This window comes from Protopterus annectens, chromosome 2.part2 (genome assembly GCF_019279795.1).
Source record: "Protopterus annectens isolate FY-2018-M chromosome 2.part2, PAN1.0, whole genome shotgun sequence".
NCBI classification, from domain to species: Eukaryota; Metazoa; Chordata; order Ceratodontiformes; family Protopteridae; genus Protopterus; species Protopterus annectens.
In genome coordinates this window covers 641,065,678-641,090,128 of record NC_056730.1, presented here as the reverse complement: position 1 = coordinate 641,090,128, position 24,451 = coordinate 641,065,678, and the positions used below count along the sequence as shown (strand labels likewise).

The 24,451-nt window shown below is 38.9% G+C and overlaps 1 protein-coding gene across 5 annotated transcripts in view; it reads left to right on the top strand.

Annotated features, from left to right (window-relative positions):
- DYSF (dysferlin) overlaps positions 1-24,451 on the top strand; it is a 3,914,743-nt gene that overhangs the window by 2,048,660 nt on the left and 1,841,632 nt on the right. For all 5 annotated transcript variants that reach the window (XM_044064060.1, XM_044064063.1, XM_044064061.1 and 2 more), the window contains one exon: positions 13,275-13,467. In XM_044064060.1, coding sequence (XP_043919995.1) covers positions 13,275-13,467 — 193 coding nt within the window. The remainder of the gene's footprint in view (positions 1-13,274; positions 13,468-24,451) is intronic.

Here is a 24,451-nt window from a genome sequence, read left to right as displayed (position 1 = left end):
CTCCCCTCCCATCGCTTTGGCATCGAGTGTAGGTTTGTAGTTGTAGTTAGTTTAGAGTACTTTGTCTGTGGTGCCTCCCCCCAGTCAGTCTAGGGTGGTGAGTGGGTGTGTGTTATTAGTCTAAAGAAAGAATGTTTTTGGTCTGTCTCTTTATTTTTTTAAGGCTTCTTGCTTGATAGTATGGCTGAAAAGCTTATCTGTAAGAGTGGGGCCATAAGCTCTCCCCAGTGGATAGCCATGCTCTGTGTGTGTTGTGCTTAGATGTGGCCCACCTTAATGTGGAGTGCTCCATTTGTGCGGGGTTCAATCCCCAAGCTTTGAAGGATAGAAAGGTCATGTTGGCCCTCAAAGGTTTTCTGCCTGGCTCTGAACCTCCTTCCTTGTCTTCGGCTTCAGTCACAGCGGCTGTTGTGACTGCCTCTCCCGCTTCTCTCCCTCTGGCTTCCCCTCCCTCCCAGGCAGGGACTCAAACTCCTGCATCTCAGCCTGTGGTAGCGGAGCAGAGGAGAGGTAGAGAGCGGGAGAGAGAGCCGAGGACGAAAGAAAAGAGGAAGAGGTCCCTGGACCTCTCGTCTACAAGTAAGTCTACACGGATCCATGACTCCCCTTGGCTCTGATCTCCGAGGTTCTCCTCGGAGCCGGATGAAGCACGTTCAGTCTCCCAGGCTTCAGTTCCCCGACTGGTCAGGTCGGAGTCCGTGGCCTTGTCTAGGTCGACCCGTTCTTTATCGGACATGGATCTGGATAAGATGATGAGGAGCTTTATCCGTACACAGATCCAGATGGGTGTCTTGCCAGCCCCCCCCCTCCCTCAGGAGGGGGGAGCTCGCTTCCCTTTTTTCAGCCTATTTCTCCTTCCAGGATCCGACCTTCAGCTTTGGCGTTCTCAGATCCGAGGTTGACCTTGGTCAGGGGGTTGGCGCCGACAGTCCTTGTGTCCTCGACACCGACAGCTGCCTGGAGCATGTCTGACCTGACCAGATCGGATCTAAGCCACTCTCAGAGCTGGAGCCTGGGTGTTGGATCCAAGGGAGTGGAACCGTTTCCATCGGCTCCAACGTTGTCGGGCCAGGTTCCCTCCCTCGGAGCTCCGTCCACTTTGGGTCCAGATCCGATTCTTGCATTGGATCCAGGGAGACTGGCCTCCTTATTAGATTTGCAGGAGGTCCGCTCTCCTTCGGCGTTCGATATGGTAGAACGGGTCCTCTCCATCAGATCGAGGCTCCTGACCGCTCCCTCGGAGTCCACCCAGACCCCCTCAGTTCTGTCTTTGGTCCCCATTGTCTTAACAGAGGGACAGCCCTTGCCTGAAGAGCCCCAGACGGTTCCCCAGAGGAACAGATGGCTTGCGAGCGCTCCCCGGAGAGCCCCATAGGAGATGTGCCTCACAAGCATACATGCAAGAGGAGGCACTTAGACTCCCCCGAGTTCCTAACCAAGGACACGGGCCTATCTGCATCTTGGATGTCCCCTCCCGTGGATCCTTTAGTGGATTTCATCACCTCTTGGGCGTGGAAGGAACTAGATATCGTGGAGCCAATCCCCAAGTGCCCAGATAAGGTTCTGAGTCCTCCTATTGACAGGCCTTTCTGGAACAAGGGCTCCCCAGTGGATGCCATGGTGGTAGCAGTAGCCATGAAGAAGGAACTATCTCAGAAAAGTTCTTCGGTCCACACTCCTGACCAAGAGTCATGGATGATGGGCCACCTACGGAAGCGGGTGTATGCTTCAGCTACCTTTTCAATAAGGATGCTGAACTACTTGGCCCATGTCACGAGACTCCAACACGACCTAGTGAAGGAGCTGGAGGAGTCTCCACCCAAGTCCATGTTGCAGGAGGACAAGGCTTCGTTCTCTGCGAAATTGGCCACTCTAAGAGCAGTATCAAATACATCCTTGTGACTCCTCTCCCATGCTATGGAAGGAGTGGCTAGGACGGCTGGGTCCAGCATGTCCATGAGGCGTAATGCCTGGCTCAGGTTGTGCCATTTCACCAAACCCTTTAAGGCGTCCTTTGCCAATGCCCCTTATGACGGCTCGACTCTTTTCAGTAAGACTGTCAATGAGACACTTGTCCAGAGTGAGAAGGATGGGAAGACACTGTCTGCCATCAGGATCCACTTCTCTAACCCTCAAAGGTCCTTTTCACGCAACCAGAGAGGGCAAAAAAAAATGTGGATCCAGAAGTCTCAGTATTCCCAGGACACTCAGTGTTCTTCCCCTAGAGGCAGAGGGGGACAGAATTGACACTGGCCCAGAGGCCGAGGGGGTCCGTGAAACTTCAGGTCTCGAGAACCATTCTTGGACAGACCTGGGCAGCAACCTTGAAGGGTTGCCCGACTGCTCTACTCTAGTGGCAGTCGAGGGCTAATTGTTCTTGCACCCAGTGGCATGGGAGTCCATAACAACGGACCGCTGGGTGTTTCAAATCATATACAGAGGATATTCTGTCCCCTTTGTGGGTTCCCCCCATAACTCCCAAACACCTCTTGGATGTTCCACCCACGCAAAGGGAGGCAACAGCAGAGGAAATTTCCAAGCTGCTAGGAAACTGAGCCATCAAAACCGTCCCCAGATCAGATCAGTCCAGATCGGGCTTCTACTCCAGGTTCTTATTGGTGCCAAAGAAAACAGGGAACTTAAGGCCCATCCTGGACCTCTGTGACCTGTCAGTTGCCAAAGAAAAGTTCCAGATGGTCACACTACAGTCCATCATGCCATACCTGCAAGAGAGAGACTGGATGTCCTCATTAGATCTCCAGGATGCTTACTATCACATAAAAATGCACAGAAGCTCCAGGAGGTTCCTCCGCTTCTGGCTAGGGGCCAATCATTATCAATTTTGAGACCTACCCTTTGGTCTCACCACAGCCCCCAGGGTGTTTACCAAAGTGATGGTGGCTGTAGCGGCTTACCTGAGGCTTCAGGGGATTTAGGTCTATCCATACCTGGACGATTGGCTCCTCACTTCTCCCACCAGGCGTCTACTTTCCCAAACCAGGGATTACTTTCTGAAACTTGTCCTGAGTTTGGGTATCACAATCAATGCAACCAAGTCTCTACTAGAGCCTGTACAGGTGATAGATTACATTGGTGCCAGGATAGACACACTACAGTGCAAAGTGTTCCTGACCTCGGAGTGAGTTCAAAACCTCAGGATGCATGTCTCCCTAATTTACCATTCTCACCTCCCGACAGCAGAATCAGTGTTGAGGGCCCTAGGCTCGATGGTGGCGACCATAACTCTCCTTCCATGTGCTCGGGTACACATGTGGATTCTTCAATGGACTCTAGTCGTTCAGTGGTCCCTGTTGGATTTACTACTAACCTATCCTATCCACCTGAGTCAAGTGTGTCGGTCATCCTTTATATGGTGGATGAGCTCTCCGGACAATTTGGAGGGACGATCCTTTGTTCCTTCCCCAGCCCAAACCACAGTGACCACTGATGCCTCCCAACTCGGGGGGGGGGGTGGCATTGTTCGGGCAGGACAGTCCAAGGCCTGTGGTCCCCCATAGAGACCAGCTTGCATATCAGTGTCCTAGAAATGAGGACGGTCCTTCTAGCGTTACAGGCCCTTCATGCCTTTCTTCCTCTGGGGACGATTGCAATTCAATCAGACAGCATGTCAGTAGTCTGGTATATCGACAAACAGGGAGGAACCATATCTTATCCCCTTTGTCACAAGGCCATGAGAGTGTGGGAATGGGCGATCTCCACAGGTCGCTTTCTCATCGTAATGCACATTCCAGGATGGTCCAACATTCTAGCGGACAGGCTAAGTCGGACCATTCTAATGCCTTACAAGTGGTCTCTGAATCTATCAGAAGCGGAACAGATCTTCAGCGAGTGGGGTCAACCTTGCTGCAATCTCTTCGCATCTCCTTCCAACGTGAAGTGCAGCAGGTTTTTCGCTCTGAACCTGCCACCGGGGGAGTCCCCTAGAGATGCTCTAGTTCATGCTTGGCCTCCCAGTCTTCTCTATGCTTACCCGCCAGTTCGTCTCATCCCGAGGTTTCTGCAGAAAGCTTGTCGACTGGGGAGCAAGGTGATCCTCATTACCCCATTCTGGCCTCTCCAGGTATGGTTTTCCTTCCTTTGGTCTCACCTTCTGGCTCCACCTTGGATCCTAGATCCCATTCAGGACCTGATTTCACACCCATCAGCGGTGCCTCATCTGAGTCTGGACTGCCTAAAGCTCACAGCTTGGCTGCTCCAGTTCCCATGATTGCTAGGACTCCTGGACTTTCCTCCTCAGTTAAGTCTATTTTGGTAGCTGCTAATAAGTCTTCTACCAGAAAAGTTTATTGCACCAAATGGAAACGTTTTTCTTTTGGGGCCTCTCTGAGGAGTTTGGATCCTTTTACTACTTGTATTTCTGCCATTCTTGATTTACTAGCTGATATTTTCCAGCATGGAGCTAGTTCTTCTACTGTCAAAGTTGAGTTGGCTGCCATTTCTCATTTTCATGTGGGTGAGAATTCTGCATCATTGGCATCCTCTAGACTGTGTAAAGCTTTTATTAAAAGTACTTTTTTGCTACGCCCCCCCCCCCCCAGTCAAAGATCCTGCCTCCCCATGGGAACTTACTATGGTTCTCTAAGCTCTGGTCGCTCCGCCTTTTGTGCCTGCCGCAACTGCAGATCTAAAGTTTCTGTTGTGGAAAACAGCATTTCTGGTGGAAATTACCTCTGCTAGAAGGGTTTCAGAATTACAGGCCTTGTCCATAAAATTTCTGTACATGATTTTTCATAAAGATAGCGTTTACCTTCGAATCAACCCATTTTTTCTTCCTAAGGTGACTTCACCAGTCAATATCAATCAGACTATAAATTTGCCTGTGTCCTTTCCCAATTTTACCAACAGGATGGAATACAAACTACACATGTTGTTGGATGTTCATAGACAGTTACGATTCTATTTGCACAGGACAAAAAGTTTTCGTAAATCTGATCAATTGTTTGTTTCGTTCTATAGATCCTTTTTGGGCAAACTTGTTTCCAAGGTTACTATAGCTAGATGGATTTCTTCATGCATCCTGCAGGTCTGTATGGACAAAGGCATGTCTCCTCCAGGTCAGGTTAAAGCTCATTCCACTAGGCATATGGCTACGTCGGCAGCTTTCTGGTCTAGAGTGTCTTTGGATGACATTTGTTCTATAGCTACATGGTCCTCTTCTCATATGTTTATTTCCCATTACAAATTGGATTTGACATCTAGAAGGAGTGCATCCTTTGGCTCCGCGGTGCTCTGGAATATCCTTTCATGAGGGCCTCCCAGGAGTTTAGTAGCTGGGGACTGTGTCCCACAGGTTGAAGACTAAATGAAGTAAACTACTTCAGATAAAGAAGTTATGTACTCACCATAACATTCCATCTGAGTAGTTGTATTTGTCTTCCCCCGGACCTTGGCGCATGTTCAGCCTACAGGCTGTAGTATAGGTCACAAGTATGTTATCAGGTCGGGTTCTAAGTATAAGTTCTGCAAACTCAATTTGGGGATGGAAGGCAGGGGAGGTGTATTATGGGTAAGGGGAGGAGTCTGGAGCTCGGAGCTGATACTAGTAATCTTTGCCGGCTTGGATCTGATATAGATTTGTATTCCCACAAGTTGAAGACAAATGAAGTACAACTACTCAGATGGAACATTATGCTGAGTACATAACTTATTTTTTCCTTGCAGTGCTTTTTTTCCCTTTTTGTGCTCATTTAAACATTAATGACCTAAAGTGATGTACATGCTTTACATTGCACCCACAAGTTTAATAAAGTCAACAAAAATCCAGTATTTCTCAACTAGAATATGCAAACCCATAACATATTTCACAAATAAGATTAATGCTTTTATCTCACATTTATTCATGCATTTCAGTGTTGTTTGTCTTCATCTTATACATGTCCATCTCCTAACATCAGACAATGGTTCAAGTTCAAGGTGCTTCCGATTCTTCTAGTCAACTTCTGTGCTTTTTCTAATTCCCAGACACTTTTCTTTGGAACATTGGAAAAGGTTTCATTAGCGAAGTCTCAGTATGAGCTTTATTATCAGAAGAATGAGAAACAGAGTCCCCTTCTGTTTAGCTCACGTTTTGTTGGGTAAACTTTTATATTTCCTTCTTAGCCTGTTCTGTATCAAAAATGTCTTCGATCCTCAAAAAAAATATTCTGAAGACAGCTGTATATAGCAGATTGAATCTCACACCTGCCTCTTGACTTTCCCTGATTGCTGGGGTAAATTTGTTTCTCTTCTACCTGGTGTACAATGCAAAATTATTTTCCACAAACACTGTGCTTTCTCCAGTTTTTAATTGTCTTCTCTTCTGCCAGCATTTTGTTAGGATCAATTCTTCCTGCTGGTATGATTACATATTTACTGATGCAGGTCTTGTTTGCTTTATTATGGCCAGGTTTGGACCTTACATTCGATGTGCCCTTTCAGTCAACAAATCCTGCTGTGGAATACCAGTCAAGTTGCTTATTTGTGCTTTCATAAAATTAATACAGTCGGTTCCATCCAGGTTCTCTTGTACTGTAGAAAAAACTCAGGTTTTCGATGCATGATCTGTCTTCTGACTTCACCATTTTTTAAGCAGTTCTTGAGAAGCCTCATACTCGTCAATGTTTTCTACATTTCACTCTTTGATTTTTTGCAGTTTTATCAGTTTATCTTAATAACTAGTTAAAATTCCTTCTGTTTTTTTCTAACCTTTTGTTATTTGTGTTGATACATTCATTGAATGTCTCATTTATTTTAATGAGTACATTTGATTTATATTATTATTCTAAATTAGGGGAACCATCTATTATACCAAAGCTGAATCTTTAATCGCTTTTTGCTGAACAGCAGCATGATTCTTCCCAGACAGTTGTTTTCTCTTCACCTTTTCTAGCTGATTGCCTTTCAGGTTCTCTAAATTTCTGCATTGCCGGAATCCAGGTAATATATTTACTAGCCAGTAACTGAATTTTTCTCCTGGTGGTAGCATTACTACCTCTTATTTCTTAGTTTCTTTTTTTCACACTGGGGCAGCTGAAATTAAGCTGTTGGTCAGTGTGTAGTCATCTTGTAGGTCCATTCATTTTGAGGCTTAATACAAATTGTTAGAAAGGATTTTTATGGTTTATGGAGAACATTTGCAGAAATTTACCTAAGTTTACCACCATTTCAGATTGGTTTAGTGGGACCCGTTCATGTTGCTGTATTTCACTTCACCTGAAACCTTAGTACAGGCTGTCAATCTGGTTTAGAACAATCATTAAGGTACTACTGTTCCTGCATAATGGCTTATAACAGCCTAACCACATTCAAGCTTTCAAAGGATTCTTTGGTGTTATGGAGAACTGAAGCATTTTCTGCACTTGTGCCTATCCTTTAGAACTACAGGCACCATCAAATGAAAAACTTTGCCCACAGATAACTTAGGAAACATTGAATACTTATTTGTTTAATCAAGTCATTCTTCTTTAGTTACCTTCCTTGATTTTTGAAGTCACGTGTTGCTGTTATTTTAATGGATTCAGTTGCTGCTTTATGTTTATTATGCCTTGATACTGGGAATGCATATTATAAAATATATTAATTGACTGACTGCATGCATCAGGAAATTGATGAGTATAGTCGATTGCTCTACAATACAGTCCTAAAATTGTAAACTTCTTAACAGTGTTAATTCAGAACATAAAATGTAAGTATAATGAGTGTGTGTGTGTGTATATGTGTTTGTGTGTGTGGTATGCAAAACAGTGACTGTGGGTTTTAATTCCTCCACCTCTGATGTCAACATGAACAACAATATGGGGTTTGTATCTCACTATTGGTGTGCTTAAGGGTGTATGCCAACTGGTAATAGCCAAGCCCTGCCAAAACCAAATGAGGAATGCAACAGGAGACGTATAGTAGTAAATCTCTTATTTTCGGTAACTTTATGAATTAGCAATCAGTCCCTCTACTTATAAGTCCCAATGTAAGACTTCCTGTGGCTTTAGGTTGAATTCTAGTAGATGTCTTTCTCTTTCCATAGTGACATAGGTTCATAGGTTCATAGGTTGGTACTAGGCTATCAGCCCTAGGGACTATACAAGCCTAACCATAACAATTCCCTGACTATTTCTTCCCACACTATTTACTTCCCTGGACCCCTGTCTAGCAGGGCGACTGACGTGATCCCCGGGGTGAATTTCCTTTCTCCCATCCAATCGTCAAGGTTCCTTTTGAAGAGGGCTAAAGAGGCACTCTGCTTGACATGTATGGGCAATCTATTCCAGAGTCTGATGAGTCTCTGGGTCAGGAACCTATCCCTCCAGCAAGTTTTGTTTATTGTGATGACAAGGTTTAGATCCCTGGAGCATGTGGCTCTGAGGGATTGGGATTTCTTTAAGTGTAACATGTCCAACAGCTCTGGGTTTGACATGGCCTTGTATGTTAAGCAGAGATCGCCTCTGAGTAGACGATATGCGACAGAGTATAGCTGGAGTTTTTTAAGGCGGTCAGTGTAGGGCATCTCCTTTAGGCCTGTGATTCTTTTAGTGAGGTATTTCTACAGCCTTTCCAGTTGTTGCAGATGTCTTGAGAGGTACATATCAAACGGGGCGTTGTATTCTATAATGGGTCTAATGAGGGATGAGTACAGTGGGGCAATGACCTCCTTTTTTTCTGGATGAAAAGCCCTTAGTGATGAGGTGTGCCACATAGAAGGATTTCCTGATTGTTGTGGCAATGTGGTTATCGAAGGTGAGACCACTGTCCACCTGTATCCCTAAGTCTCTTATCACACTTTCGTTGTTTAGTGTATTGCCACCTATATGGTAATTCATGGATACATGTTTTTTCCCAAAGGAGATAACTGTACATTTCATGGCATTGAGCTTGAGCCCATGGCTCTGGCACCAAGCATCTGTTTCTGTAAGGCCCTTTTGTAGAATATCCACATAATTTGGGGATTCAATAACAGCTCCCAGTTTGCAGTCATCTGCGAACTTTGTTAGCCAGAGTCCCTTAGTGTTGGCCCGTACTTCAGAGAAGTAGATGCCAAGCAAGAGTGGTCCCAGGACTGAACCCTGAGATACTCCACTTGTCACTTGTCTGGAGCTGGATTTGGAGTCGGCTACTTTTACAGTGTGGGTTCCATCAGTAAGCCAGTTAGCAGCCCATTGGGTGGCGTAGGGACTAATGCCCAGCTTAGTAAGTTTATCTATGATTCCAGAGTGGGGGATGGTGTCGTGTCAAAGGCCTTGGCAAGGTCTAGATAGGCTGTGTGGACCACCTTACCCTTGTCCACGGCTCTGGAGACTGATTTGAAGAAGCCAATCAGGTTCAGGAGACAAGATCGGCCCTTCACGAACCCAAACTGGGTGGGGTCCAGTGTTTGAAGTTTGCCAATGTCTTTGTTTATAAGTTTCATGATAATATGCTGCATGGCCTTGCAGATAAGGCTTGTCAGACTGATGGGACAGTAGTTTCTGGGATCTAAGGTGGATCCCCCCTTGTGGGATAACTGTAGCTCTGTGCCACTCAGTGGGCACGAAACCTGAGGTGAGACTATGATTAAACATGGCACTTAGGTGAGGTGCCAGTTCATATTGTAGTTCATGTAGTACACAGCCCGGGATGTCATCTGGTCCCATGGATTCTGTGTTCTTAACTTTGGAGAGTGCGTTTTTTACCTGTGTGGCTATTATTACCGGAATTTGGAAATCTTCCGGTATTGAGATGGGCCATTTATGGGATGAGAGGGGGATGAAGTTGGCACTGATTCGATCTGCCAGGATATTGGCAATATCCTTGGGATCAGTATAATTAATGCCATTCTGTTTTAGCTCAAAGCAGATCTGAGCATTGCCATTTAGATTCTTGACATAGTTATAGAATGCCTTGCAGTTGTCTTTGGAATCTTTGGCAATTTTATTTTCATAACTAGCTTTGGAGGATTGTATGAGGGATCTCATATTCTTACTGAGGCTGTAAGGGAGTTTTTTGCATCCTGGGATTTTCCTCTTTTCTGCAACAGTTTCTTCTTTTTGTTGTAAAGTTTGTTTATGGCAGGGGACCACCAGATTGGCTTCCTTTTTTTGGGAGAGCATCTTGGTTCTATTTGGGATGGCACGATTCATGCATGAGTGAATGTGCTCGTGCAGTGCCTTAGTGTAGGATTCAGCAGTTGAACTTTCAGCTCCCATCTGCATGGGTGTCACGAAGTTTGTCACTTCTGACTTGAGTAGCATGAAGTTGGCTTTGGAGAATTTTTTTATGGAGGTTTCCTTACTGAGGGGTGGGGATGGGATGTGGATACTAAGGGTGATTAGCTTATGGTCAGATCTGACTAATGAGGGGGTGACCATAGATGTGGAGCATCGATTTCCCATGTTGGTAATGACCAGGTCTAGGATATTGGAGCCCCTGGTGGGACTATGTATTAGTTGATCCAGGGCATTGGAATTTATGAATTCCAAGAACCGTTGGGCAAAGGTGTTGGTACATGAGTAGTTTTCCTAGTTAATGGCAGGGTAGTTAAAATCACCCAGTATTAGGGTGTTTGGTTCTATCTTAATATTTTCCAGTATGTTTATAAAGGTGTAGTGAGAATCTTGAGGTATGGTGGGGGATCTGTAGCAAGCTACAATTTGGATTGCAGTTTTACCTAGTGTTAGTTGCACCTGGAGAATTTCAGACACTTTGTGTTTTGCAACTAGCCTGGTGGTGTAAATATCCTTGGTGAATATTGACACTCATCAACCTTTAGTGTTTCAGTCCTGGTTTGGTGGCCGAAAAGTGTGGTAAGTGGTAAGTGGTGGGAAAGGCCTAACAAACTACTGATCAAATAAGACACCATCATCTTCAAGTGACTAACCTAGCCAGAATGCACACGTTTTCCCAGCTAGATTGTAGCTTTAATCTATACTATGTTTTCACAGTGGCAAATAGTTATATACCATTTTACATGTTTTCTTTAAAATTTGTTTTATTGAAAAGGTAAGTATAATGCAGCTTATTTTACTTTATTATTTAAATGAGTATTTCTGCACATTTTTAATTTGATACTGCTTTACTACACTAGTTCACTTTTCACAGGTTTTCATTTTGATAAAAAGAAACATTTCTTGTTTTATTACATTTTTTTCTCACTACCGCACATGCATGCATGCACATACGCACACACATATCACACATACGTATGTGTGCGCATGCATACACAGACATACACACCACGTACACATGCATACATACACACACACACACACACACACACACACACACACACACACACACACACACACACACACACACACACACACACACACACACACAAGAACACGTTTATTTATTTGTGTTTGCTTATCATGTAACAGTGGCTAGATCATGGACCCTTGCAACAACCTCGTTCAAAGGCACAACAATAATAGGAGTCACTAAAACTTTTTTGACTTTGAATGTTACATGACCTCATATAGAATTAAGTGTATAAAGCAATCAAATCCAGTTGAACAAGTGCATATAACTTACAGCATATTTCTATTTGTTTAGAATTGCACAGAATAGAAGCAGGACTGGGCAGATTGATTAATTATTTTTGCCTTGTGATTACAGTTACCTTCAAAGCCAGTGCAGATCGATTGTACCTGGAGGTGAGGTAGAAGGCCTGCTTTGTATGCTACATTAGTTGATTCCTTAAATTGGAGGGTGACAAATTCCAGATTGCAAGCACGATCTTAAAAATGTTCTTTTACTATTGCTAATAGTAAATCTTGATATTATTATGAATCGGTCTGAGCCATCAGTTTTGAATCCTATGCATTAGAGATAGTTGGCTAAGAACAGTTTACTGAAAAGTGCTGGGCAATTATTAAGATAAATTATATTGTGCAGAAGTGAGGAAAGCTGACAAAATGCTGTTTCAGCAACTGGTAACCCATTAACCCATTTACTTTTGAAAGGGCAATACATTGAATTGGTGTCTTATCTGCTTATCAGAAAGAAGAACCTGCATTTTTTTATTAACACATTTGCAAACATTAAGCCATATGTTTAAGTGACCTGGTAGAAGGAGGAGTTCTTATTCTGTTTCTGGGATAACGACACTTTTTATATTTGCTTCTGTGGCATATGGTAGTGAAAAGTTTTTTGGTATAATGTACCAGACTTGATTTGGATGTATAAGCTGGCTAATAGGACATCATTTTGAGGATCAGAGTTGAAGCTGTGACGTGACTATACAAAGAGGTATTTGTAACTCTTTTCTGACCCAACATCTGTAGCAAGCTACTTAACTGTAACAAGCAGCTTTCTGTAGTTACAAGCAAACACACTCATCTTGCAATGAGCTCTTCAGGGTTTCAGCTCAACCATAAATGCAAAATTGTCACTCTGGCACCAGTGACCCCTGCTGACCATTTCCCCTGATGGCTTGTACCTTGGGCACCAGTCCTTCCCCCACCCTAGTTATGGCTGTGTTATGGAAGGTCAAGGAGAGATCCAATAGAACCCCTAGAATATCTGTAAGTTTCAGGTTTTATTTAGTGCTCATGGTACTGTAGGATTTTGTCAGTCCAGTAATACCAAGGGTCATTTATGCTAAATTCACTTTACCCAGCACTGAGGCAGGTAAACACAGGCAGGAATTGGGTGATGTATGCAAAAGATATGCATTTGTGCATGGAAGTAGGCAGGACAGGGTATTCAGTGCACTGCAACATACTTCTGAGGCTTAGGTTCCAAAGTGCTTCTTCCACTGGTTAACCATCTGATATTCTGAGAGTCTTTTAAGTGTGAGTCATGGAACAGTGAGAATGAATGAGTGAAAATGCAGAGCTGTATATACTAAGTCCAAGGGCCAAGCTGTTTCTCAAAGTAGTCAATTTTGTCTGAGGCATGGCTATATCAGAGCAGGTGTATGAAAGTTTAGCAGGTGTATAGTTTAGGGGATTTGATATCCACATTGGGTGGTGGTGGGGGGGTGAGATGTGCTTGGGACACCAAAAAAAAAAACAATTTTGAAGGGAGAATAGCAATTTTTGACACTGGGCGTTTTACATTTTTTGTACTGTTTTATAACTCAGGTCTTGAAATTACAGTAGGTAGCTCTTTCACTGTCTTCAGTATCTTACTTTGTCTCCTTTATGAATTTAGGAGTAAGCTTTCTGTTCATTGCAATGTGTTCTCAAAAACTGGGAAGAAACATTTCACGTCCAGAAGGATGCAGTGCTCAAAATGTTTTGATAAAGGTCTAAACTTAATCACATGTTAATAACTTCTTTTTTCATGATGCTTCTATCCAACAGCCAGCCACTTCCAACAGTGCATGACAAGCCTCACATGACACCCCTGGATGGCTATATATACAAGGTCAGGACAGTAAACCTCACCCAGATCGTACAAGCTGCCTTAAGACTAAAACATGATGACTTTGACCTGCAGACAGTGCTTGACCTCGCAGATGACTGGCTGAATCGACTTAAGTCAATGGCTTATGAGGTGATTATGGTGGTTTCTCTAACCAAAAGTGCATTTTGATTAAATGAGTATATACTTCTGTTTGGCACCATGATATATTTGGATGGAGTGTACAGCTCTAATTAACAAGATTATTTTTTCTAGTAATAAAACTGAGGTCTGTTAAGCTGTCATTTTACCATTTGCATCTTTCCACATTGTATAGTTATAGTTTCTTCTTCTACTGTTATTCGCGAAGGATCCCATAATAGTTTGCAGTACAGCTAATTCATAATTTTGTGCTTTCGTTCAAGTATAAGTTATTGACCTTTAAGTGAGAATCCTGGATCACTGAAAGATTATAGGGTTTAGTCATTGGGTTACTTCAGAGAGATAATGTTACACCATCAGATGTTTTAACTGAAACACTACTGTATTTGTTTGCAACAGGACAGCTGAATAGTTCTAAAGAATGCAATCCTTGTTTACTGGTAATTAGTCATTAAGTGTTTTTCTGTTGTATGGCTAGATTGCTGACTGGAATGTAAGGTACCTGCTTCCTAGCAGTCCTGACTTTGATTTGAAAGTGTATGTTGGATGCTGTGTTATCAGGAGTGGTTTCCTTAAGAATGCCAGTAATGGCAGTGGATGGCCGGGTGATGGAAAGATATTTAATACTGCTATTGGTATAGCTGTTCTCACCTCACTTCACTTTTTTTTCCAAAGGCAAAATCAAGGCCATTAACAACTACTTTTAATATAAAACTGTCAGTACTTTTACTGTTTCTGGGAGAGCTTAAAGAAAAGTTGTTTACGGCTGCAGCCAGCCCACAACTTGCAGTGGCTACTAATCAAAGAGGACACGTCAATTACCAGGTGGTTTGGGTGTTTACAGTTGAAGAGGAAGCAAAAATATCGATAAATTAAAACAAAACAGAAGGTGAGATTAGAGTATTGCAAAAGAATGCAATACTCGTTTACTGGTAATTAGTCATGAAGTGTTTTTCGTTGTATGGCTAGCTTGCTGACTGGAATGAAAGGTGTCCAATTCCTAACAGTCCTAAGTTTGATTTGAAAACTTATGTTGGATGCTGTGTTATCAGCAGTGGTATCCTTAAGAATACCAGTAATGGCAGCAGATGGCTAGGTGATGGGAAAAATATTTAATACTGCTACTGGTATAACTGTTTTCACTTGACTTTTTTCCGAAGCCAAAATCAAAGCCATTGGCAAGCACTTTTAATATATAACTATCGGTACTTTTGGTGTTTCTTGTCATACCCGTCAACCTCTTAGCTCAAGAAATCTGGACAAAGACAAAAATTTATGGGGAGTAAAGACACAAAAATAGGGACAGATTTGGAAGGTTGCTAGAAAAAATAGATTTTGAGTTAATATGCATTTTCCAAAGGTTGTGAACTGACAAGGTCAGATATCTGTCATTATTTCATGATTTCAACCCTCAATGATATGTCAGAAAACCACAGATTTTATGAGGAATATACCAAAAATACAAGGCAAAAATCTGGACAGTTGAGAGGTATATTTCTTTTCTGTAGCTAAGTGCAAGTGTGTAGCTGTAGAAAGCTTTTGCATAACTACTGGTTGCTTTTGTAGCATCTGAGTTACCAGTGTGCACACACACACACACACACACACACACACACACACACACACACACACACACACACACACACACACACTCACACAAACACACACACACACACACACACACACACACACACACACACACACACACACACACACTACACTACACTATGTATCCTGCCGGTAGTGACATTATAAACCTCAATGATGGAGAATAGTTTGCCATTATTTGCTGAGGTATTAGGGGTTTCTAGAGCATACAGTTTCCATTTCAGACCATCTTTGGTTCCCTGTTTTGTACTTGGACCATTAAATCCACAGCCTAGACCCTGAGTCTGGTTGTCTTGACCAAACCTGCTCACGAGAAAGCAGCAAAGTCCTATATTATTAAAGATGCAGCCATACTGGGAGAAAGGGCTGTTCTTGTCAAAACTGTGGAAGAAAGGAAAAATATTAAAAATTGTGGACAACAAAATATACATGGAAAATTATTTAATGTACACTGGGCAGAAAAGAAGCATGTTTATCCTTGTAATCAGCAAATGTCAAAAGGCAGGTGTGAGATTTAAGTTGCTGTTTCAAGAGCATCTTTTTCCTGTGGGAATCTGGTTATATTTTGTGTTTAATATTTTATCTGTTCTTTAATTTGCGTTTTGAATGTTGGTATCCCACAATTCTATAGCAGTGGGAGGGATTACATAATTATGTACGCAAATTTTATGTCTATCAGTGTCTAGATTTTTGGCCAGTTGTATCTAATTTCTATGGGCCTTTGTCCAGATTTTTTTTTTACTCATATATTTTTATTGTTTTTCTTGAAGATTTAACAAATGACTACTTGCAAATTATCCAAAAGAAAAATTAAACTGTAAATATTAACAAAAGTTTTCCTTTCATCTTCTTAATACCATGTTTTCAAGAAGAGATCGAGACCATTATCAGTGTTTCGATAAGATGAGTTACTTTCTTCCATGGATTGTTGCTCCATTTCTTAGGGATAATCCTTGACTCTTTTACTTTGACTTCCATCAATGCAGTTTCACTCAAGAAGTTCAAAAATTCTTCATAAGTTGGTTCAGAATTGGAATTCCATTTCCTAGAAATGCATTTCCTAGCCACTGCTAGAATAGTCCATAATAAATATAAATATTTTCTATTTGTTTCTATTTTTTCGTTAACATTCAAAAAGATTAGAGATTTAGTTAATACAAAGGTGTCTGAAAATAAAGCTCGCAAAAAATTACTAATATCTTCCCAATATTTTTTAAGTTTGATGCAATCATGGAATATATGTATCCAATCAGCTTTACAGTTTTGTAAACATCTCCAGCAAAATATAGTATTAGAAGAAGCAAATTTACTAAGTCTATTTGGTGTGTACAATGATCTGTGCAGAAATTTCCAAGTATATATTCTCCAGAATTGAGTATTAGATGTTAATTTAACAGAGTACAATAGATTGATTTTGTTTTCTAAAGTTAGATTATTTAAGTGCCCTTTAGTAATAAAATTCCCAAAAATTTGCTTAAGTTTAACTTTATAAATTATTAATAATTTGTATGGATTTGAAATTGAATTTTTCCAGTTAAGGTTATCATATATGATTTCATTTAAATATTTTATAAAGCTTGGCTTGTCTTTAAAAGGAGAACTACTAATTGTTCTGCACAAATCAGATGTATACAGTATTATATTTTGAAATAATAACCAATCAGATGAAGATAAATCAAAAGTATTGGCTATTTGTTGGCTATCAACTGGAGTTAAATTTTTAATGCAGTGTTGCCAACAAATAAAATTTTTAGTTTCCCATGAAATTAAGATATTTTTATGTGTCTTATTAAAAAAACCCTTTGTAGAACTAAAAGGAGTTAGAATATTCATCCAAATCCTTATGTCTGAATTAGTCATAATAAATGTTTTAAATGTATTAAAGATATAGTTTATAAAAGTTAAATTAGTAGGATTTGTTAAGTTATATTGAATACATATACAAAGAATACGCCAAGGTGTATTGGTATAACCATCTAACATAGCATTTTTTATCAAAGAATTTTCATTCAAATAAATAGTAGTGAGTAATTCTTTCCAGTTGGAAGAGTAGCTAGGATCTATCCATTTGATAACAATTCTAAAGATGGATGCTCTAATATAAGTTTCTACATCAGGAAAGTTAATTCCTCCTTGGTCCCAAGGTCTGATATGATGTGTGATAGCTATTCTGTTTTTGTTAGGATACCAAAGGAATTTTAATAATATTGCGTTTATTTTTTTTTTAGTATAAGTTTGTCTGGGAACCTGGGAATAGCTTGAGCTATGCAGAGTATTTTTGGTAATAATATAATTTATATTAATTGTAATCTGTCTTCAAAGTACAGATTTTGTTCTGTTTTGTGATATGAATATTTAAGGAGTTAATGATATTGTTATAGTTAATATTTAGTATTTCTTCTATGTTAAAAACACTGCCAGTATATGGATTTGAAGAAAGATACCACAACCTTGTTTAGCACTTTCGTCCAACTTAATAGACATGAACTTCTTTAGAAAATAAACATCCATACATTTTCCAACATTTAAATAATAACTGCTGTGTCACATGTGATCAAATGAACCGATAAAATGCATAAATCACTTAATATATTATTCAAACAGTTAAAAGCACATCACTTTTTCCTGAAAAAATAAAAAATCAACACTTAAAGATGTAAAATTGTGATTATAATCTTTGTGCTTGTAAAAAGCACTTTATATTAATCATATCATTTAATCCAGGAAGCTGATCTGCATTTAGTAAAATCTGCCATAAGGTTTCTTTACATTTTAGAAGAACTTTAAAGTTCCCACTAAATTTATCATCATTGACTCTCTCTAAAATAAAAAATGAGAACTTTTTAAAACTAGAACAAATAATGGAATGTTTAGCTAAATGTCCGTAAAAACAACCTTTTAATGAAACAAATAAACTGAAGCGCTTCACCAAGCACTTTTCGTTCAAGTCATACACGAACTTCATCAGACACCATAAAATCAATTAAAATTATTTAAATACTATGTGTAATACATTAGCTGGTGAATTAATTAGAAAGTTAAAGGAATACAATCCTTGTACCAGTACATACATACTGATACATAATTATTTAGTTCTAATGAAATACTGTTGTAATACTTCAGTCTCCCATTTAATCATACAGGAAATTAGAAACTTATTAAAAAGTTATTAGGAAATTATTAAAAAAATATTAAAAAATATAAAAAGTAAACCACTATAATGCTAAGGCGACAAGACTTTTAAAATGAAGCATAAGGAAGCATAAAGAAAGTATTCTAACATGACCAGCAGCTACTGCAGCAAACCATAGTATAACTCAATTCTTTTGATTCTATTTCTATGTACATATTTGTGGACTTTATAATTTTCTACATTCAATTTGTTTGTATTTTTTATCCATATGCATGCGCATACTTATGTATGTAAATGTGTACATAAAAGATTATACTCTTACACATACTATATAAAATATTTATTTATTTATTTGTTTAATTATTTATTTATTTATTTTATTATATTTTAAAAATAACCATCAGGATTACTTTATCTCTATATTATCCTGTTCTTGTGTTATACAACTAATTAATTAATTACCTATGAAGGCTTTTAAGTTTTAGTATAGCCATAATTGAACACATGTCGTTAAGGCCCGGCCAAATGTATGCATTTAGTCGGATCTGCCATAGTAATTCTTGCTTTTCAAGTTCTATTTCAACAGGCCCCCCTCTTATATTATACATCAATTGATCCAGGATCCAGAATTTGAATACATGTGTAGGATATTCTAAGATGTGTTTTGCTAATGCATTATCTTGCTTACCTTTATTTATACTATAAGTATGTTCATAAATTCTGTCCCTTATTCTACGGATAGTTTTGCCCACATAAAACATGGACAGAACTGGCATTTAGCCAGATACACCACCATTTTGGAGTTACAGTTAAATCTACCTTTACTTTTCAGATCCAAATTTTTAATGGTTAGTGTATTATTCACCAAAATGTATTTACAGTAGGGACAGGTTCCACATGTATACATGCCCTTTTTATTATTATTAAAGTTATTAAAGTTATTGTTGTTTTTATGTATACCTTCCAAGAGTTCTTTAAAGTTCCTGTCTCTCCTAACTGTAAATTTTGGTTCTTCCCCTATTTTTTCTATTATTTCTTTACTCTCTTTAAGAATGTTCCAATTTTTGGAGACAATACCTTTCAAAAAATAGAAGTCGGAATTAAATGTCAATATAAAACTGTACTCAAAAGTTGGAGTTCTCTCAGTGGTCATTACTTCTGTGTGGGAATCCATTCTTACACCCATAGAGTCCTCAGAAGTGTTTACTATTAGGACTTGGATCTGTGCTTCCATATTACTTCTCACTATTGGTGTATAAATTCCCCTATTTCTCTTCATTTGGACTTCATCTATTAAATTATCTAACATGGTGTTTGGATAAGCTCTTCTAAGGAACATCTTCCTCAAATTATTACATTCCTCTTGGAAATCATCCTCTCTTGAAATCATTCTTGCTGCCCTAACTAGTTGTCCCTTGACAACTGACTTTTTTTGAAACATAGGGTGGGCTCTGGAGAAATGTAAGAAAGTATTAGAGTAGGATGGTTTCCTATAAATTCGAGTCTCATACTTCTTCTCAATGTTGTTTTTAGTCAAAAGTACATCTAGAAATGAGATTTGTTTCTCCTCAAAGTTATATGTTAACTCAAGGAAATCAGTGCTGTCATTCAAATATTCAAGTACTATCCCTTGTGGAGAGCATATGCTTTCTCCTTCAGTTTCAGATCCTACAGATGGAAGAAGGTTATCCCATGTTGAACAAAGTAACAGTGGCAGCAATACTACACGAAGCAGCGTGCAGTTGAACCCAGGGCTTATTGGATTACCTGACCTTAATGAATGGCTTGCTGTTCCTATGGGCTTGACTAAAAAGAATCCAGCAGCCACAATGGTAAGTCCGGCTAGGGAAGAATCAAATATAATAGATTTAATGAACCATTTTGATCATATTCTGCTAAAATATAAGAAACTATCGTTGGAGATTGATTACTTTAATGAATGTCTGAGATTAGAACAGGTACCAAAGGGACTCAGGACCTGTCATTTTCCAACAGGCCTGATAGCAGGGTCCCAATTCCACTTGGACTTAGTTAAATTATTTAATAAACAAGGACTTGAACTTTTAGATGTAATGAAAGTGAATTATGGTAAAACAACTGAAGAACTAAAGGTCAATATAACTGACTTGGACACTCAAATTAAAACACACCCTGATTTTTCAAGATATAAATATGAATATACACGTATATTTCAAACCATTGATTCTGTTATTGACAAAGCGAGAACAACTAAATATAAGAAATTAAATTGAGATGGTGTACAGTATGAAAATGGGTTGGCCTATCCTACCCCACCCCCAGAACAACAATGGAAAATAGGAGGGTATGGAAAAGAAGAGAAAGGAAATGTGAATAACAACCAACAAGCTATGAATGGACAAAACTGTGCAAATTTAGATAATGATGGCCACTTTTTCGAAACAATCAACAATGCACAGGGAGCATGTTCTGATAGGAATACTCAAATGGAAGATGATAATATTGATGAGGGGCCTCGTAGAAGTCAACGTCTACAAAACCAAGTTAAACCCAACCCCCAATTTAACAATAACCAGAGGGGTAACCAACAGGGTTTTCAGAGGGGTCGAATGCAGAATACACGGAACCAGAGAAAGAGACACAACAAATGGAAATAAATCAACTGTTTCCGGATACTTCCCCCCTGATTGTGACTAACTCTGAGGGGGACTTTTCAATATATAATTATTCCTCGGTCCATGTCCCAGTTGAACTAGCTAATTTATTAGCAAAGGGCCTTATATTTATTCCTACTAAAAGACTGAATGTCACGAACTGCATTTTGGACTTAAAAATCTTTGTAAGAAAACTAAACTTGGCAGTTTTGTTGGGTAATGTGAGTAAAATGGATAAGAATGAATTTAGAATTGCAAGTACTTATAACCCACCATTGCATAACTCGTTATACACCTTCGAAAAAATGTGTGAACTTGATTTCAGACATATGGATAACTTAAGAGGGAATGGTAGAGTGAGGAATAACCTTACAAATGAAGAATAAACCTGGATAAAATACTTGAAAGACACTAGAGCCCATATCATGAAACCAGACAAGGGTGGGGGTCTGGTTTTCATGGACCAGGTAGATTATGAAAACAGAATTGAATTAATGTTGACATCTGAGTCTTATAATCATGTATCCATTAATGAATATAATCAGGCCAACAACAGAATAAAAATCTATATAAATGATTTATTTATAGAACAGAGAATTAACATTGAGTTATACAATTACTTAATAATGCCATCACCTATTGCTCCAGTTATATTCGGGGTACCAAAAATACATAAGGATTTGAGTAATCCACCCCTTAGACCAATAGTAGATGGCAGGAATAGTGCAACCTATGCATGTGCTAAGGTAGTGGATAAGATTCTTCAGAAATATGTAAATCTAGAAACCTGTATAAGCAAAGACTCTTGGTCTTTTTTGGAAAGGATAAATAATATAGGGTTTGATGAAGATAATAACCTACTCACAATCGATGTAAAAGATCTCTATACCTCAATACCACAAGATGTAGGTATTGAGTGGGTGATTTTGAATATTAAAGAAAAAGGAGCATCTTCATCAGAATTAGTGCTAGTTGAAGAGTTATTAAGTATAGTACTGGCCCATAATTACTTTACCTTTAAAAACAACTTCTTTCACCAAAAAAGCGGAGTGGCAATGGGGTCACCCTGCGGATCAAGTTTTGCCAATCTGGTTATGAATTATTGGGAGAAATACTACATATTTAACAAGGAACATATTAACTGTCAAATTATTTACTACACCCGGTACCTGGATGATATATTTATATTACTTAAGGGAAACCAAAGCCAGGCAGAGTGTTTAGTAAAATATTTGAATGACAGCACTGATTTCCTTGAGTTAACATATAACTTTGAGGAGAAACAAATCTCATTTCTAGATGTACTTTTGACTAAAAACAACATTGAGAAGAAGTATGAGACTCGAATTTATAGGAAACCATCCTACTCTAATACTTTCTTACATTTCTCCAGCGCCCACCCTATGTTTCAAAAAAAGTCAGTTGTCAAGGGACAACTAGTTAGGGCAGCAAGAATGATTTCAAGAGAGGATGATTTCCAAGAGGAATGTAATAATTTGAGGAAGATGTTCCTTAGAAGAGCTTATCCAAACACCATGTTAGATAATTTAATAGATGAAGTCCAAATGAAGAGAAATAGGGGAATTTATACACCAATAGTGAGAAGTAATATGGAAGCACAGATCCAAGTCCTAATAGTAAACACTTCTGAGGACTCTATGGGTGTAAGAATGGATTCCCACACAGAAGTAATGACCACTGAGAGAACTTCAACTTTTGAGTACAGTTTTATATTGACATTTAATTCCGACTTCTATTTTTTGAAAGGTATTGTCCCCAAAAATTGGAACATTCTTAAAGAGAGTAAAGAAATAATAGAAAAAATAGGGGAAGAACCAAAATTTACAGTTAGGAGAGACAGGAACTTTAAAGAACTCTTGGAAGGTATACATAAAAACAACAATAACTTTAATAACTTTAATAATAATAAAAAGGGCATGTATACATGTGGAACCTGTCCCTACTGTAAATACATTTTGGTGAATAATACACTAACCATTAAAAATTTGGATCTGAAAAGTAAAGGTAGATTTAACTGTAACTCCAAAATGGTGGTGTATCTGGCTAAATGCCAGTTCTGTCCATGTTTTTATGTGGGCAAAACTATCCGTAGAATAAGGGACAGAATTTATGAACATACTTATAGTATAAATAAAGGTAAGCAAGATAATGCATTAGCAAAACACATCTTAGAATATCCTACACATGTATTCAAATTCTGGATCCTGGATCAATTGATGTATAATATAAGAGGGGGGCCTGTTGAAATAGAACTTGAAAAGCAAGAATTACTATGGCAGATCCGACTAAATGCATACATTTGGCCGGGCCTTAATGACATGTGTTCAATTATGGCTATACTAAAACTTAAAAGCCTTCATAGGTAATTAATTAATTAGTTGTATAACACAAGAACAGGATAGTATAGAGATAAAGTAATCCTGATGGTTATTTTTAAAATATAATTAAATAAATAAATAAATAATTAAACAAATAAATAAATAAATATTTTATATAGTATGTGTAAGAGTATAATCTTTTATGTACACATTTACATACATAAGTATGCGCATGCATATGGATAAAAAATACAAACAAATTGAATGTAGAAAATTATAAAGTCCATAAATATGTACATAGAAATAGAATCAAAAGAATTGAGTTATACTATGGTTTGCTGCAGTAGCTGCTGGTCATGTTAGAATACTTTCTTTATGCTTCCTTATGCTTCATTTTAAAAGTCTTGTCGCCTTAGCATTATAGTGGTTTACTTTTTATATTTTTTAAAATTTTTTAATAATTTCCTAATAACTTTTTAATAAGTTTCTAATTTCCTGTATGATTAAATGGGAGACTGAAGTATTACAACAGTATTTCATTAGAACTAAATAATTATGTATCAGTATGTATGTACTGGTACAAGGATTGTATTCCTTTAACTTTCTAATTAATTCACCAGCTGATGTATTACGCATAGTATTTAAATAATTTTAATTGATTTTATGGTGTCTGATGAAGTTCGTGTATGACTTGAACGAAAAGTGCTTGGTGAAGCGCTTCAGTTTATTTGTTTCATTAAAAGGTTGTTTTTACGGACATTTGGTATTTTCTGTGGATTTTATAATGTTTAGCTAAAGCGTTTGACATATCTTTTTTACGTATAGCTAATGTGTGTTCATATATACATTTATTTAATGCTCTTGTTGTCTTTCCTATGTAAAAATGTTCACACAAGCTGCACATAGCAACATAAACCACATTTGTAGTCTTACAAGTATAGGTTCATAGGTTCATACTAGGCTATCTGCCCTAGGGCATTTATAAGCCTAGCCAGAGTATGTTTGGCTTTCACCACCCATTTTAAATTAATTTTGCTATGCCCTTTTTCAAAGTTAGTATACTGTGCCTCTGTCTAACAGTGACACAGAAGTGATACCTGGGGTAAACCTATGATTCCCCATCCACTCATCAAGATTCCTCTTGAAGAGAGTCAATGAGGGACTCTGCCTAACCTGGACTGGGATTTTATTCCAGAGTGAAGGGAGCCTCTGGGTTATGAATCTGCCCCTCCAGCATGTCCTATTTATTTCAGTGCTGAGGT